At 40.2% G+C, this 18,812-nt stretch overlaps 1 protein-coding gene across 1 annotated transcript in view; it reads right to left on the bottom strand.

Moving 5' to 3' along the window:
• The window catches only part of FAT4 (FAT atypical cadherin 4), a gene marked incomplete at its 5' end in the record, with an annotated part of 147,761 nt that overhangs the window by 15,653 nt on the left and 113,296 nt on the right, over positions 1-18,812 (bottom strand). The window contains 4 exons of the mRNA XM_082315292.1: positions 772-857; positions 4,708-5,015; positions 6,575-6,679; positions 13,907-18,256. Of these exons, the coding sequence (XP_082171418.1) occupies positions 772-857; positions 4,708-5,015; positions 6,575-6,679; positions 13,907-18,256 (4,849 nt within the window). The remainder of the gene's footprint in view (positions 1-771; positions 858-4,707; positions 5,016-6,574; positions 6,680-13,906; positions 18,257-18,812) is intronic.

Genomic DNA, 18,812 nt, shown 5'->3' with positions numbered 1-18,812 from the left:
TAAATAAATAAATAAATACAAGACCCCAGATCAAAGCCCCAGACTGAACACTGGAGTGAAATATAGGTCCTACTAGAGTAATAGCATTTTGAGTCTGAGCCTGGTTTTGGCAAGATAGATACGATTCAAAATGTAAAAGTGGAGGCTTTGCTAAAGATTTGTAGCACTAAATATTGTAGAACTTCAAAGTGTCAAAGAGTAGCGCTGTGTATTTAAAAGCCACTTGATTATAACAAATACATTTGTGTTTTACTAAGATTTACAAGTTGTCAGGAATTATGAGCATCTGATATTCTGATTTGTTAACTCTTTCTAGATTATGATGTGAAATCTCATAGCATTAGGCAACAAGTCTTATCCCTGTTTACACCACAGTGCAGACTACCCACGGCCATCCATTTCTTGTGTGCCACCAGAGCCTGGGGACAGCGACGGAGCTGAGAATTGGGAGTTTCTGAATAAACTCCTTGTCATGAATAAACTCCTTGTCATGAATAAACTCCATGCAGAAATGTAGCCTGAGTTAGCAAGTAGCAGTACATGTAGAAAATTTAATTTGCTTCTGCAAAGATGGGAGAAAACGACACTTTGGAGCCATGCTTTTCCATGTTTCTGAAGGAGTGCAGCTGAGGTATCTATCCCTTGCTTGAGGCTGGGCTAAGGGCATGTAATCATTACTCCAAATTTCTCTGGCATTAGAGGGTGATTTCTTTTTCATTTTAGTTTTCATTTTACTCCAAAAGAACCCCCACAAAATGAAGAATTATTTACCAGTCAGTAGAAACAGCAACATTGCTAACAGTGCAGTAGCCTGGCTCCTGATCCTCAGAGCAGGAATCCACTGTCAGTGATGCTGCCTGCAAAAGCCACACACACAAATATGCTGAATATTACAAGGTTCTAGTCCCCAACCACATTAAATATTTATGATTAAATATATTATAGCAAGGACTTGGCTAGAATGGAGCACTTTTATATGACTATGTCACTCGGGATCGCAGGGTGCTTCAGAGCCACTGATCAACTACATTCTGCATCAACATAGTGAATACCAAGACGTGGATACTAACAGAGAGTGAGCTAATTGGCTGCTTCATACAGAGAATCAGTTAACCACAGAGTTTTCAGATTTGCGTAGGGTTTCTTTCACATTTGTTTGCTTTCCTCCTCGAAACTGCAGTTATTTTGGCTCCTCCTCTTGATCCTATTTTGTATCCTACTCTTGATCTGAACAGAGAGCTGCTCCCTCCAAACACAAAAGACATTCCTTCAGGGGCTTGACCGTGACATTAAACATATTGCTTAAACTTGATAAAAAGCACTTTACAAAAGCTGGGAGTACAACACTGAGATTACTAGTTAAAAATAATAACCAACCACTCAATAATACTCAAAAAGTAACCAAGTGGACCTGATTACGGTAACCCTTAGGCTGATATGTCATGAGGGACGTTTGCCCCATGTCGATAATGGTGAAACCTGTGGATACTTACAGTGGGACCAAGCTCACATTCAGAGAAGTATCAGGCATCACCAACATTTAGAGCAGTCTTCCTCTTTATTATTATTTCCAGGCCATCAAGCTCCAGACAACGAGGTTGCCTCATTACCGATCTCAGTCATTTACACTAAAGTGAATCATGGCACTGTTATTTGTAATATCTAAAAGTCTAACCAAAGCTTTCACTAAAATCATGAAATAATTCCTACTGATTTAAAAAGGAGTTTTTATTTTATTCCTCATTTAGCAAAGAATTTTCCCCACAGCTATTTATTAATAACAGATGCGCTACAAAAAAACCCCTGAAGGTTAGTTATTCCCTAAAACAAATTTTCAGAAAAATAAACATAATCTCCAAATTGTACATACCAGCTTCTCATGTTTCAACTAGATGTGTGGTGCAGTTTTACAGCAAATTTAAATCAAATGTCACTTTTAAGAATGCCTTGGTTTATATTTTGATTTAGATTACGCTACAGGAGCTGAGCAAACAGCAATAGCTATCAGTACGTCATTACTCTGCAATGGCTTTTTTTCCTGCCTGCAACTAAGTTCACTAACAATGTCCTGTTGAAATCCCCATGGATTGTCCATGCTATTTCCAAATACATACTGTGAGCTGACACATTGTATTGACCAAATGAATTCATAGCTCTTAGCCCTAAATCACGCCCTACAGTATGCCTAAATTGTTCAATTTGCTATTTTTAATGAAAGCTTATCTTGAATTTCTTTCCATACATAATGAGCAAACTGCTTCTCCCGAGAAACATTGGTCTGCAGTTCCAAAGCAGGTTATATGCCCTGTATAAATGCAACGATTCATAGAAAGAATAATAAGCTGGCTGGTCTGTATGCCATCACATGCATACATATTTTCCTTCTGAATATCAACAACAAAAAATGAAACGAGTTTTTTGTTCTTAGCTCAATCAGTGTAATCTCCCTAACTTACATCGCTATGCGCTGTGAAAGCCAAGCTACAACCCCAGCTGAAGGGCTAGATATTTGAGAATATATTTTACTTGGACCAGAGTTCATACAATTTGTTTTCTAATGTTAGTCAAATGTTCCTGCTTCTTACTTAAGCATTACTCTACGGTTACCTTGCCGCATTATGAGACTTTCTATCCTGTCACTCTGCAATAGCTCAGGACTGACAACTTAATGATTTTACCAGTTTCCGATAAAATCCCACTGTGCTGTAGGAAATGACAGATTTGGAATCCTGAAGGGGGGCTATTTTATACAGTTTTGGACACCTGGGAGACATTTTTCCTGCAGCAGAAATATCTAAGACAAAGGCGATTCTTTTCACATAACTGTGTTTGTAAACAGCTGACATTACTGAGAAGGTTTAAACATTTAAAAAAAAAAAAAAAAATCACACAGAGGTATAGGTTGTCTTAAATGTTTGCTTTCAGCCTGAAGCACTCATAACTGAAATTTTCGGTAAATACTCCTTTTTATGTTATCTCTTCTTCTATAGTCTAGCCCTCTGGCATATCTACAAGTAAAACATTTTCCTGTTCTGTTTTTCTTAAGTGTATTTCATTTATTTGTTGCAATTTTTAATGTGTGCTCCTACACTTAGCCACTTGAATCTTATTGACAGAAATATCACACTAATTTAGTTGCTAAAATGGGAACCTGGTGCCTTTCAAGATTTACGTGCACCTTTGGGCTTTACCATTTGGAAGCTGCAATGCAAATTATGAAGTATCTGATATTAAGGCACGTTAAAACAAAGTCATTACTCAACATTACAATTATACTTCATCTTATTTGGATATATAACTTGTACAAACACACACAAATTGGATTTGCAAATTCAGCTGAAGACTAAACCATCCCCCCTTCAATAAACGGAGAAATCCAGTCTTGTACTATGCAACTGAAATGCAGTTTCAGGCTCAAGACTCTCTAAGAGAGAATTAAAAAAGCACGATTTAGGAAGCTGAGGAGATAACCCTGGTCCAACAAAGAACCCCAGACCACAAGGTAACACGTCCCTCTGCTGCTCTCGGGACATTTATGCCTATGGACATCTCACCCTGGACCTGAAACTCTTCAGCAGGGTGCTCCGAACAGACCAGCTTAAAAATATAAAGGGGCTGTATCTCAGCAGCACTGCCTTCTGCAGCAGTTCGTGACGGGAAATCTCTGCAAGGACTCAGGGGGAGCCACACCGGGTAGAACAGTTTATTCTTTTATTCCCTACATCACTTCTGGCTTGAAATATATAAAACAAAATGTGGAGCCCCAACCATATATTATTCTTACATGACTTTAATTTCAAACATGGGAAGAATATGGGATTCCACGTATGGTGGCCATTTCTGTCTGAGAAGGGAGCTGTTGGGCAATAGTTACTGATTATGGATGGCAAATAGATTTGGTTTCATTTCTAACTCAAACACTGTGGAGTCGAAAAGCTTGGCTTGAACTCAAAGAGCATTTGGTTTATGTTCTGCTTTGGAAATATTATTAAAAAATGAGAGAAGAGGAATAGAAAACATTTACTGAAAAAAAATAAAGGCAGGAGAGGGGTCAGAGCACCAGGCATATGGTGATCAGTTGTCCCAGTCCATTTTTTGGGAGAACTCCTCCCCTCAGATGCTCTCTGGGGGACAAAAAGAAAAGTAACTCCCCTCCTGCCTCCCCCAAAAACCCTCTCAGTGTAGCACCTTTGAAATTTTTATATGTATGCTACAGAGGGAAAACAGGCTTCCAGTCTTATGAGATTGGTAAAATCTCTGAATTAGCTCAGGGAGGTCAGGGACACCTGGAATTTGAAGTTCGTCTGCTTCTATTTTCCAAACGTTGATAAAAATTATTTTGAGGCTTTTTGTAGTTACTATGGTTGATTAGCCTTCCCTGATAATCATCCCTGTAATCTGCATCAGTTAATTAACCTCATGTGTAGTAATTTATTTCATTAATTATTCCTGGTTCTCATTTTTCACATTTAGAGTACAGGGCATTGCACATGTTTTTTTAATTATTCTTTATCATCATCATACTAAACAAACCATTATAGGTCTTTGAGTCAGTTGGAGTAAGACAGAAACAAGGGAGGTTTTTTCCAAAGTTGGAGGTTCTGCTAGCAAACGCAACGTTACTAATTTTAAGTTTCTCTGAGTTCATGTGGAAGCCAAAGTGACTTGGCTGAACTTCTCTTAAATTCTCATTTTAGCATTTCTTACCATTCCAGCCCTCCGGGCAATAACTGTGTGAAATTGTCCATCAGACACCTTCTTAGTTGTGGTAAGCTTGTACGTGCCACTGCCAAGATTGTAGGAGAATCTCAGCCTCTCTTCTGCTATTTCCAGGGCCAGAAATTCTGCCCGCTCTCCGGTTTGGTTATCGTAGTTATACAACATTAAGGCATTACTTTTTATAGTGGCAAACTTTATATAGATGTAATTATTGTTTGGATCCATACTGGGAAACTCCATATACGACAGCTCTTCAAATCCATAACTGTTCAATTCACAATGATTCCCAAAAACACCTGCAAAATGAGAAGTAAAATCTGGTATCAGATAGTTTTTTCCTCACTGAGCATTCTCCCAGAAACGAAGTACTGATGTGCTCTAGATACGGCTACAATACACAGGCTCTTTAAGAAACCTCTAATGTATGATTAAAAATGTGCAACTTGAACAGAAGAATCCTATTACCCACAGGTGTGTGTTGAAGTATATATATTTAAACTTAAAAACTGAGTTACAAATGACAGTTACATCTATTGAAAAACAAAGTGCATTTCATTGAGCTCTATGGTTTCTTTAGAAAACAGAAAAAAGCGAGCTTGACAGCTATGTCAAATATGGTTGTTAATTATCATCAGGCATTTGTTAATCCAGTTATGGAAATAAATTTGCAACTTGAGCTTATTTTTCTCGTTATAGCTGTTATCTCAACTGTTTCTCAATTGGTGGTTCATTTTTTATACTTATGGTATAAGCATATGTGTGATTAAAACATTATGCCTTCCCGTGTTTTATTGATCTGAATATTTTGGTGCATTCTACGTATTTCTTTTCAGATCTGTCACATAATTTCCCTTGATTTTTTTTACTGCAGCATCAATGAGAAAAAAACTTACTTAATTTATGAATATTAGTTACATGTACAATGGACTATGACTATATAGGAAATTAATAAACTCTGAGGAAACATAAAACAAAGGAAATAAAACAGAATAAAGAAGTTATTCCACATGTTAGTAGAAAACCATATTCAGAGGTAGTTACAAATGTGTATTGAGAACCATATATTTGTGTGAGGGTTTTCAGCAGCCTGAAAACATTGTAGATGATTTCTCAGGTTTATCTGTTTTTTGATTAATCTGTTGCATTTACTTTCATGCTTTTCTGTCTAAACAATGACAATTCTGGATTAATCTGCATTCAGAACAAATCTTGCTGCAATTATATCATGATACCTTAAAATATCTGTGTTGTTTTATGTCTTTATTGGGTTCATTCCACAAACCAAATTTGGGATGATTAAATTCTAATAATTATCCAATATCTAACGTTGTGGTCCTCACTTGCAGAAAAATGTGGGTGCTCTCCAATTCTTGCTATACAGATATTTTGACAAATTATTCAAATTTCTCAAAAGAAAACCAACCCCTTTCCGCTCGATATCATCCCAAAGTGCCTTTTTCTAGTTTAACATTACAACGACTTCCTTGCACTTTGCAAGTGCATAGGACGCAAGAATACTGATGTTATTTACAGTGGTCTGACTCTTCAGCTCTCCTAAAAGCATCTGTTATTGGGCAGGAGAGCAAGCACTGCAGAGCCCTCGGTGTGCCCCCCCCCCCCCCCCCCAGCAGCCACATGCTTCCATCTCCTGCCATGCTGGCAGAAATATTGGCTTCTCCCTCTTGCAGCCGGAGAAAAACAGAGAGGAGGAGGCCAGGAGATGACCAACACCTGCCCATGGACTGGGGTGCATATACACACCCATTGGTTTTGTGCAGGTAAAAGTAAATAGCGATTTGAGAAATATTAATAGGGAAAGGGAAGATCAAGCAGAGAGGAGGAGAAGCGTACTCACCGAAGGGGCAGTGGCAGTAATACCCCTCCACCCCGCTTTGGCAGGAGCCACCATTGAAACAGGGGTTGCACTCACAGTAATTGACAGTGGAGTCGCAGGTTTTCCCTGTGATTAAGGAATAAAAGCAATTCCCAGGTCAGAGTATTCAGGTCAATAGGAAAGTCAGGCTGGTATTTAAGTAACGAGCTTATGAACCAATACTGAACGCATGGCCAGGAGGGAGGGTGCCAGGGACCAGTTGCGGCTGTGGGATGGAGAGAGGAAACACAGACACAATGCTGGGCTGCTCCCAGCCCTGACACAGGCATAATATGCGGCCCAGAGAAATTAACTTTACTTTTCAAGTGTCTCATTGTAATTATCTCATATAGGCATTGGTGGTTTGGGTTTGTTTTTTTTTTTGTTTTTTTTTTTTTTTTTTTTTTATTATTATTATAACTGGTATCCGTAAAAGATCATTAAATGAAAGGAGATGCTGAACTAAAAGAAAAAAACACAATATTTTTTTTCCCCCTCTATTGAATGCAATGTATTCATCAGTGTGAAGGAGATACAGACAGCCCTTGCTGGACCCTGTATGAACACAGCATGCTGAACACAGGCTGCTATTGTACATTATATGATTTTTCTTATTTTTCCTCATCAATTACAACCTCCTTCCTGACTCGGAGGGACCACAGTCCTCTGGAGCTAAAACAAGTTACCCTGGATACAGTCCTTCTCTAAGCAGACATTGTCACATGTGGTAAATATTATTCACCAGAGAATAAACTGAAATCACATAATTCATTTCAACAAGAAAGGGAACCAAGAGAAAAAGTGAAGATTCTAACAGATGCTGAATACCGACAAGGGGATTCTTTGTACAAAACTAAAATTTTCTTTGTATGGAAACATTAACTACAAAAGTATTGGTCTTCACTTCTAAGTTTTTCATTGCTTAGCTTTTATGAGTTTAGCAACACTTCCACTATGTACCACTCTTGGTACCTGCCTTCCTTCTGCCAGCAGTGCCAGCCTTTGCTGCCTGCTCAGCAAAAACTTGAAAGTATTGTCATGTTTGTCCCTCATGTTTCTCTGCCAAAACTGGCAAAATCAGCCATGCTCTTCCAGACTTCTCCTTGAACTTCATTTTGGCCAGGATACACACACATAGCAAAGGCTAGGACTGCCTTAACGCTTCGTATTGCACTGATAATGAATTATTTTATTCCTCACACCATATAAATATAATATACGTTTAAGTTAAAAGTTCAACATGAGCTTGCATAGAGGGTGTCCATTCTTGTATGTCACATATATTTATAATTCTTCCATCTCACATGACAGCAATGCACAATATGGAGTCCTTAGGGACTGCTGGTCCCTAAACCTGTAGAAAATCAGGACTGTGCTACATTAACTCTGCTAGTTTTTTCAGAATTTCACAACTTCAGCCACATAACTAAGAAAACCTCTTTTTTTTTTTTTCCCCTCTAATTTTCTGTTTAACCTAAAGAAGTTTGCAGGCAGTTCTTCCATGTGAGCAGCAGCCCTCCATGTGCGACTGCAAGCAGGATGGAAATGGAGCGCTGGAGGATTCCTGTGGTTAATACGTAACTTGTAGATTCACCATAAATCCAGGAAACATTTCCAGTGTCTGAATCTAATTATGCTTTGGGGGTATTTATTTATATTTTATTCTCTAATGGGCATGACTGAAGGATGAGCTAACTTTTTATGTTAGATTTTTGCTGTTTTCTTTATTTTGAAATTATGGTACATCTTTGACTTACCGAGGAGAACACGTAGCAAGAGTGAGGCAGAGATACTTAAAATAGATCAACGATGTTTCTTAGTTTTCACAAAAATCAAGTGTAGCTAATAAGGCTTACTAAGTTTTTTGCAATTCAGTCAAACTAAATACTGTTTTTCTCAGCTAACATTAAAGCTGGCATATTTGCTGAGTCAGCAACAGAATATGGATGTTTAGTTTAGCTGCACATATTTTAACCAGTGAATAACAACATCTTCTTCATATTTAACAATTGTTTGAATAATTCATGAAACTAATAAAAGTATGTTTGCATTTATTCCAACTGTTTTGACAGAAGAGAAGACAAATACCCTGATTTAACTATTCTTCAGAGCTATTAAAACTAATATTTATTTAAAATGAAGAAGAAATTTCGGCTATTCTTTGCCATTCACCGAAGTGCTAAAGACCTGGGAAAAATGTATCTATTTACATTTGGAATAACGATCCAACAAAAGATGTCTATGAAGCTTATTTTTCCTCTTTAAATGCATGTTAAGCATGCTTATCCTAGAAAGCAAGAGTCCTTCAGCCAGATATCAGCAGGACAAAAGTATAACTTGGGAATGCTATTCTAGTTTATCACTATGGTTGTTCTGTGTAAGGATTTAAAATAAATTACTTTGATAAAGCAATATCATTAGAAAAACCTGGTAAACAGATGATGAGAGTTATAAACCAAAAACTGATAAATAAATAAATAAGTAGGTAAACAGTATTATATAATGTCATGTAACTACCAAAAGAACAGAAACTTATTTTTATTTAGTATATAACTCATTTCCAATTAAAAAAAAAAAAAACTGGTATGACCACCTGAAACTCTTAAAGACATCCATCTTTTTTTCCTGCTTTAAGATAATTTTTAGTTATACTTTTTCTTTCTTCTAAAAGATTCCCTGAATTTCTTCTCCTATGTGTATCCCTCCAGGCAACCTTACCTACCAATTACCTTATATCAGCTTCATCTGAAGACAGTTGCTGCTACAAGGCTTCATTCCCTCTTTTCTGCAGAATCCTGAACTTCATCAATTCATCCAAATTTCCTGCTACCTTCAGATCTTTGGTCAGTTGCTCCTTAGACTCCTCTGAGACAGAAACTCTCACGCATTCTTTGTCCATCCTCTAGGGAAAGGTCTCCATATTTCAGGATATTATTGGCAGCCTGCATTGGTTACTCTGCCAAGACCCAGAGAGTTTCTATCAACTCCTGGTTTTTGGATGGTCCACCAGTGTTTAAACTGCACCTTCTTACTCTTCCCTTTTCATCTAAACCATGTTCCTCCTGTGCTCCTATTTTTTCCCCTCTCTTGTTATTGCCCAGGCTTGATTGGCAGAACTGAATCTTTCTAGACCTCTGAACAAGGACATATACTCCAGAAATAATGGAAAAAGTTAGGCTGGAGGGACCTTGGAGGTCATGATGTCCAACCCCATTTCAAAGCAAGGCAACCTTCAAAGTTAGATCAGGTTGCTCACGGCTTTACCCAGCAGGGTTTTTCTCTTATTTGTCTTTTCTTCACCATGGGGATTCCTCCAGGTAAGTTGCCGTGATACCAGTTACATTGTACTTGGTCCTGCAACTTCTACTGAACTTCACCTTTTTTCTTTTAACACCTTATTCTTCTAGCAAGTAGAGCCATCCAAGATGGCAGCAGGTTGTCCTACCACTTTCAGTTGTCTCCCTTGCAGCATGCTAATGCTAGCTTTCCAGTACCTTAGTAAAAGAGTGTATTTCTTCAAGTCCACCATGATGGCCTACTGGTTTCATGGGTTAGACACAATAAGATGTGTACTAAAGATTTAGATTTGGAAAAACAAAACATAGCTTGCATACCCATTGTTTTTGCTGTTCTGCCTAAGATACTATGCTTATATTTAGATACTATTTTTTTTGTGGAGAGAAAGAAAAAAAAAAAAAAAAAAAAGGAGTTTTAGAAAGGGCTGTTTTTCCTGAGTAGAGAATTTACACAAGTACTAGCTATTTTGAAATTCTCTATTGCACAGATAAAACAAATCATTTGAGGAACCGTATTGGACTGAAGAGGATAAGAAACTGTCCGCCACTATGCACAAAAGCATCCTCACCTGAACCCAACTGCTCAGTTTTACTGCTTTCCAGAAAGATAATGCCAATGATCTTAACCTCACAAAACTAAAGTAGTTTTGGTTTTCAGAGGTCATTTTCCACAAGAGTCTGCTGATTTAAGTTTTACAACATGAATTTAAGAGTAATGTTCTGATAGACTTTTATCCCACCTAAGTAATATGCCTTGAAAAATTATGAGATGTATGTGTTTTCATGGCTTACGCAAGTCAATTTTCAAGAAGCATTTTCACACATTCGGACTACTATGCACTTCTCAGCTGGGGAATAATTTTATTTGGACAGCATAAAGAATTAGGCTAATCATATATGTTTGATTAGTGTTTCAGGGTATCAAATCCCGCGTCTCAGTCAATGTTTTGGGAACCAGGGAGACTCCAAACCAGAGCCACCCCAGTAACACTCCAGTTCAGGTGAATGTTGCAGTTAGTTGAGTTCACAGATCTCTTCTCAGCTGAAACACTGAAAGATTCGGGATGTTCATTCTTTTTGTGTCAGAAAGATCTTTTTCTGAAGACCATGAAAATTAGGATAATGCTGGATAATTGATAACAGACAGCATTCAGCATTTATCATTCATCACCTCAGGCTGATGATATCACATGCAGGGGCTTATGCAAAAACCTAACTTCCTGAGAATTTTTTTTTTTTTAATTGAAAAATGTAACAGGAACAGATACCAGCTGAATGCTCTTGGGTTAGATTTCAGCTGATTTGAGAGTTTTAGTTTTTCTGGTTCTCTGTATTCATCTTTTAAAGTGATTGTTCTAATATTTTAATCTTGCATTTGAAACAATTTCACAAACCTACATTCCTTCATCTTAATGAGTCCTGGAAAACAGGAAATAAAGGGTTCAAAGGAAGGGCAGACAACTACTGTAAATCACAAAGTATATTCCCTCCAGAAAGTGATTATTTTAAAAACAAAACCTGACCATCATTAAGAGATGTAATTATAACAGATTGTTTAAACCCTAATGATGTTGCTCTGAGGTAATCAGTCTTTATAATCCTATTCGGTGAAAAGAACTACATTACCTTTGCGGTATGATGAAGTGAAATGCAGCTGACAAAACATAATAAATCAAGGAAAAGTAAGACTCCGTTTTCAGGTAGGCCATTACAAAGGTCTACAGCTGATGTACTCTAATTTATGGTGAACAGAGAGTCTGTCTCAGAAAATACTAATTTCTACTTGTATCCAGTACCATGTAAATATTATTTTTTTGCTGAGCATGCAAATTCAATTATGAGACTGTATTTTCATTCCAAGAGAAGCAGCAAAGCTATGCATATGGTAAACTGAATTAGAAATCCACTGGTTTGGATGTCTCCTTTTTTTGCTGAGGCACTCAAGGTTTATATTCATAAAGAGACAGTTTCAGGCTTTATTTTTACATTCACTATGGTTATCTTTAATCATATATGAATCAGGATTAAATGCCCAAGCAGCTGTGTTCTCTTTCTGTTGGCAGTGTAATAATGACATAATAGTCTCTATGTCAAGCATTCTCAAACAATCTGTATTCTGACATTTGTTTGCAGAACCTATTGAATATTAAATTTGCAGAATTTCAAATATGCTTTTGCAGACATAAAATGTCTAAATATACTGAATATTAATTGTGATCTTATCTAATAAGCTCTGCTGATATTCAACTCTGAAGATATTTTGGGTTTTAATTACATACTTTGGTGCCATTTGTTTTCTGTCTTGATCAATTAATCTCCAGATATTTAAATAATTCTTGACTCTGCAATGGCCAACTGATTTAAAAAGATCTGACTCCCAAATAGAAATGTCTGCCTCAGTGGTAGTCTATTTTAAAGTTATTTGTGTTGACAAGGAGTTTAAGAAAGCTTATATCAGATGCCATATTTAATTTATGGAGTGAAAGAAATCCAACACTTCAAACTGTAAGAGTCTCTCATCACATTTTCTTAGTTAAAACGTTCTTCTTTTTTCAAGCTTGTCACATGTAGAGCTTTATTTTTAGCTGACATAAGGGTTGAACATTAAGATACGGGCTTTAATACCAGAAAAAATTAGCTGGATGTTTCTTCAGTGTTTCAAATTATAGGCTAGAGGCATATACTATAGTATGCTGCTAGAGTTAATGAAGTGTTTTGCTTCATTGCAACAGCAAACATATGCCCATGTAATCTCTGGTGCTAATGACTGAAGAGTTACAGGGGATAGGTGCCCTAGAATTATTTTGCCATGCTCCTGGCAAAATAATTTTATGTACTAATACAACATGAAATAAAACCCTGGATTGGTAACTTAATTAGAACTGCTTGTCAATTAACAGTAATTGCTCCTAACCTGCGGCATAGTAGTACATTTGTGAGGTTTACTCGAAAGATCACATCAGCGTCCTTTATATCAACAGACCTTTCACACTGAATACGTATCCACTGCTGTAGCTGTGCTTTAAATGAAGTAGTTAAACCTTTATTTTGAAAGTGATTAACCTTCTCCTTTGCAATAAAGTGTATCACATCTCCTGTACTAATCTGGTTTAAGAAAAAAAAAAACCAAAAGACCAACCAACCCCCTGATCACTCCACTGGTTACAAATGAGTTTTGGTGGCAGTGGTGGCAAGCCCAAATACCCACACCATAATGAGCATGGCTGTGCCGACCTGGGCTGCCCTGGAGCATCTGCAATACAGAAATACTCCTTAGAAAAGGTAATGAAAGCCTTACGTAATCTTCTCTGGTTAGATTTTTTTATGATGTCTGTAAAAAGTGGCATAAGCGATGGTTAAAATTGTTCAGACCTTCCTTACGTATCATACCCATGACAAAAGCAAACATCAGCCTGCTTTTCTAGGGATAATATGCTGCTATGTTTGAATGTGTAATAAATATTAGACAAAAAACACTCAGAAGAGGTAGAAATGCTGCAGACATTTCTGTTGTTATTGAAAAAGAAATGACAAAGGGACAAAATAGAGAACAGACATGACTGATCATTTTGCCTGAACGCTGGTTTTTCCCCATATCCTTCATCTGTTTTCTGTCTTGTGTAACTGTAAGCAATCTGGGGCAGAGGCTGATTTTCTTGCTTGACACACTCCTAGCAGACTTGAAATGCTACCACAATATGGATAACAATAATAGAAAAATCATACTTAAGCATTGGAAATGGTTTCTACATATTTAATAAATTAAAATAGCTCTTGTAAAAATCTTTCTGTTCTAATGCAAATCAGGTAAGTGAGATTTGCCTGAGGACAGAGCTAAAATAAAATAATACTGTGGGCACCTGGTCTTCTGAGTTTTCATAACTACAAATACCTCATTTTGCGTGACCTCTTCACCTATTGGGGATGCTCATATTCAGACAATCCTGTGCGAAAAAGCACGTTTCTGCCCTCTTTCCCTCTCTTCTGCACTGTAAGATATAGAGAAGTAAAAGCGTACCTGTATACCCGGTTTTACAAACGCAGTTGAAGCTTCCCGGGAAGTTCTGGCAGGCAGCACCGTTTTTGCATGGGTTGGAAAGGCACTCATTGACATCCCTCTCGCAGGCCATGCCAGTGAAGCCCTCTGGGCAACTGCACGAGAAGCCCCCCACCAAGTTGTGGCAAGTCCCGTCGTTGTGGCATGGGGAAGGGAGGCATTCGTCGATGTCCGTCTCGCACAGGCTGCCATCGTACCCTGGCATGCACCTGCACACGAAGGGCCGGAGGGGCTCGTTAGCCATGATGATGACAGGGACGCTCTCATGGCTCTTCAGAGCTGGACTCACTGCCAACCTCCTCAGGCAGCTCCCTCCATTCTGGCAGGGGCTCTGCAGGCACCAGTCGTGGTCCACAGCCTCGATCCGCACCCCGCTCTGGCGGAAGAGGACATCTTTGATGCTCTCGAAGAAGGTGGCCACACCGCTGGGATTCACGTACTGGTTGTTGCCGCGTTTGACAGCTGCCATCAGGAAGGTGTGGTTGCTCTCCTCATACAGCCCGTAGAGCTGGACAGCGGTGCCCAGCCCTGTCAACTGGGAGCTGGCGATTCGTAAGAAGTGGAGATAGTGATTTGTGAGGAAATCCCGCACATTGTGGGTGCTCAGGCGGAGGAGGATGCTGTTGTCAATGGTGGCGTTGCCAAAGCCCGTGAAGAAAATCCGGACGCTGCTGGTGACGGCACCGTGCAACCCGTCGTTGCTGAGGACGGCCAGGTCAAACGTGCCATCCGTGGACCTCGCCTGCGAGTGCAGCTCACAGGTACCCCCGGGAATGCTGAAGAGGCTGGTGACTCCTGAGGTGAGGGAGCACTGGAAGCTGTCTAGCACGTCTGGATCCTGTGGCTTTACGTTGCCCAAAATTCCACCTGGGAAGAGGTTGCCATAATAGTGAACAAAGATTTCTACCGTTCTGGGCTGAGATGGGTTGTCGTTTTGGTCTATTACCTTGATCTGCACAGTTCCTGTGGAAGACATCTGAGGAACGCCAGAGTCTCTCGTAATCACTGACAGGTAGAAATCGCTGATTTGCTCCCTGTCGATCTCTCTCGTTGTTGTCAGCACACCAGTGGTGCTAAGGCTGAAGTAGCTGGTTGCGGGGCCAGTGCTGAGCAAGTAATATGTAAAGGGACCTTGGTTTGGAGGGAGATCAGGATCCGACGATTGAAGCGTCATCACAAGAGTTCCCGCACGGTTATTCTCCATGACTTCTCCTTGTCTGGTGGACAAGGTAGGGCCGTTGTCGTTGATATCTTCCAAAGTTACCAATAAAGAGGCACTTCCTGTAGCAGATGGCGCTCCTGAATCAATGGCCAGCACAGACAGGTTGTACACAGGCAACGTTTCTCGATCCAGCTCCGCAGTGACCGTCACCTGTCCTGTCTGCGGGTTGATGGAAAAGGCGCTGTTGTTGTTGCCAGACCCAATGAAATAGGAAAACCTGCTCCAGCTAGGGACAGAATCTGAATCAAAGGCACTCACGAACGTGACATGGGTGCCTGGAGGAACACCCTCACTGATTCGTATATTGTAGGTTCCTAAGGTAAAAACGGGAGGATCGTTGGCATCCAGTATAGTGATATTAACAGTTACTTCATCTATATCTGCACCGCGAATGCTCCCAAAATTTTTTGCGAGGACTTTCAAAGAGATGCGTTCTTCTTTTTCTCTGTCAAGAGGTCCTGAAACATAGATCTGGCCACTTTTCTCATCTATCTGGAAGCCTTTCTTTCTGCTGTTACCAAAGATAAGGTAGTGGACTTCTCCATCAGTTCCCATATCACGATCACTTGCAAAAACTTCACCTACAACAGTACCTTTGGAGGCTGCCTCAGAAACCTCAAAATAATAAAGCTTGGACACAAAACGGGGCACATATTCATTTGTCCCTTCTAACTGGATGTTGACACTAGCAAAGCTGCACCTCTCTTCATCTGGAACATTAAAAGCCTTTACCGTTAAATGGTAACTTTGCTTTGTTTCATAATCTAAAAATCCCTGGGTGGTGATTGTTCCCGTATTGGGGTCAATGACAAAGAGGTCACTATCTGAGGACTGAATAGCATATGCAATCACAGCATTAGGTCCAGAGTCAGCATCAGTGGCATTTAAACGAATAACAGTTGTCCCACTGGGGGCATTTTCTAACACATTGGGAAAGTAGTCCTCAGGGCTGAATGCTGGAGAATTATCATTCACATCAATGACATTAACAGTGACATTGCAGTAGCCTGTTCTGGACACCCATCCTCCATCCGTGGCAGTAACAACTAGCTCATGCTTTTGGCATAACTCAAAATCAAGTGGTTTTGCTAGTGTCAGTGTACCGGTAGTTGTATTAATAGCAAAGATGCCAGCCTCATTTCCAGAGGAAATATTATATCTGATTAATCCGTTCATAGCGGCATCTCTGTCTCGGGCTGAAACCGTCCTGACCACTGTTCCAACAGAGTGACTCTCCGGGATAGTAACGCTCATACGGCTTTGAGAAAACTCAGGTGTATGGTAATTTTCCTCTGTTACTACTATTTCAACAGCTACCTCAGATGAGAGTGGAGGATTACCTTTATCCTTTGCTTTCACTTTAAACAGAAAGTTTTTGTTCAAATCAGCCATTAGTGAAGACGACACAGAAATCCAGCCTGTATTCCTGTCCAGTCTGAATTTATGAGTTTTGCTTTCATCAGAGATAAAGTACTCCACTTCAGAATTCAAGCCAAAGTCTTTGTCATCCACTGCAGTAACTTTAATTAAGTTTGTGCCAACCCTCACGTTCTTAGTAACAGGAGTAAAATATTTCTGAGCGAGGAACAGCGGTGCGTTGTCGTTGCTGTCTACTATGTTAATGGTGACGGTTGTCTCACTCATTAATGGAGGACTGCCTCGGTCTGAAGAAGTAACAATGAAGCTGTGCCTATTAATGTTGACATTGCTTGAACCGCTGGAGTTTTGGTACCTTAAATACTGCTTGTTGAAAATTTCCCCTGTGGTTGCATTAATTCGGAAGAACTCGGACTGGGATTTTATGAAGTAGAAGACTTGGCCATTTGACCCTTCATCGGGATCAGTGGCCGAAACCTGGGTGACCTTCAACCCTATCCCAGGAAGCTCAGGACACTCCAGGTAATAGGATGGCTTTGTAAATCGTGGGGCATTGTCGTTGACATCCGTGACAAATATGGTGACATCTGTGCTCACCGTCCACCCAGAGTCATGTGCCGAGACCCTGATTCTGTAGCGGTCTGTGTCCTCCCTATTTAGTGGTCTGCTGATGGTGATGTCCCCGGTGTTGGGATTTATGGTAAACGGGAGACTCGTATCCCTTATGGAGTACCTGCTGACTGCGTTCACCCCAATGTCTTCATCTGATGTCGTGACTCGGGTTACCGTAAAACCCAGAGGTGCATTTTCAGGCACAGAAGCACTGAATATCTGGGAAAACCTTGGAGCGTTGTCATTTTCATCTAAAATATTAATGATAACTTTGACGGTCGTGCTCTGGAGCGGGGTGCCTTTATCTGAGGCTTTTATGGTTAGTGTGTATTGAGACAATTTCTCCCTGTCCAAGGGCCTGACACTTCTGATCTCACCAGTGGCTCGATTGATACTGAAACTGTTGTCCATATTGCCCTCAATTATTTCATAATTTAGCTGTCCGTTTAGACCACTGTCCCTGTCGACAGCAGCCACTGTCAGTATCTTCCGCGGGGACAGGTTCTCCACTATTTCTGCAATGAAGGGATCTTGCTCAAACTCTGGTGCGTTATCATTGACGTCTATCACCGTTACTTCCAGTTTCTTATATGAGGAAAAGGGAGGAAAGCCTGTATCTCTGGCCTCGATCCAAACCACGTATTTCTGTATGGTTTCAAAATCTAAAGCCCGCCCGACAGAAAGCTGTCCTGTCACCTGGTCAACCAGGAAGGTGCTGCCCAGGTTACCGCTGGCGATGTAGTAAGACAAGGAACCTCCTCTGGCTGAAGACCCGGAGACGGTGGTGACAAGTGTACCAACTGCTTGGTTTTCAGGAAATGTGAAGGTCTCCTGATCCGCCTGAACGCGAGGAAATTCTGCTCTGTTCACAAACCTCACGGTGACGGTTGTAGAATCCGTCTTGGGGTACTGGCCGCCGTCCCTCACGTGAACAGAAATGGTGACTTCGGACTCTCCCACCAGTGGGTTGGCAGCCAGGATCGCCCCCCTTGCTGGATCGATGTGGAATTTCTCAGAGTTTTCCCCCACGAGGGAATAATGGAGCTCAGCGTTGGAGCCAGCATCCGCATCGGTGACAGTCACAGCAAACACGAACGAGCCTGAAACGGAAAACAAAGTTAGGACATCTTCAGGTGCACCGAGCGTGGGAAACGTGATGCCAGCTTTTCACTCAGAAGCACTCGAGAGGGTCACCTGCCTGGTATTCGTCCTGGAGCAGTATGCTCTTCTTTGCTCTGAAAATGGACTGCTTTTTTTCACAAGATGGTAAGTTTAACAAGGGGTAGGTGAGTTTGTGAGCCATGCACGCAGCCAAAAAATGTGGGTTTGAACAGATGTCAGTGGCTGCACATTCATCTGCACTGGAAAATGGACCTGCAACTTTTTGGAAGTCTAGCGTCCCATTTCTAGAACATTCACATTATGAAAGCCATAAATCTAGTACGATTGAATGTTATTTTTATTTTTTTTAATTACTCATAGTTTATTTATCCGTGTAAAAAAACCCCTGGAATTCAAGGACTATTAAGGTTACGTAAGTGAACAGGCAGCACCCATGGACGTTTACCCTACACGCCCACCTTCCCTTGCAGCCCCTTTTCTTCCTATTCCCCAGATGCTGCTCCTTTATCCCCAATAGCCTCTGGCTTCTGATTT

This window comes from Platalea leucorodia (genome assembly GCF_965183815.1).
Source record: "Platalea leucorodia genome assembly, chromosome: 6".
In the NCBI taxonomy this organism is placed as follows: Eukaryota; Metazoa; Chordata; class Aves; order Pelecaniformes; family Threskiornithidae; genus Platalea; species Platalea leucorodia.
Note: the sequence above shows the minus strand (reverse complement) of the source record. Positions and strands in the feature narration are given on the sequence as shown.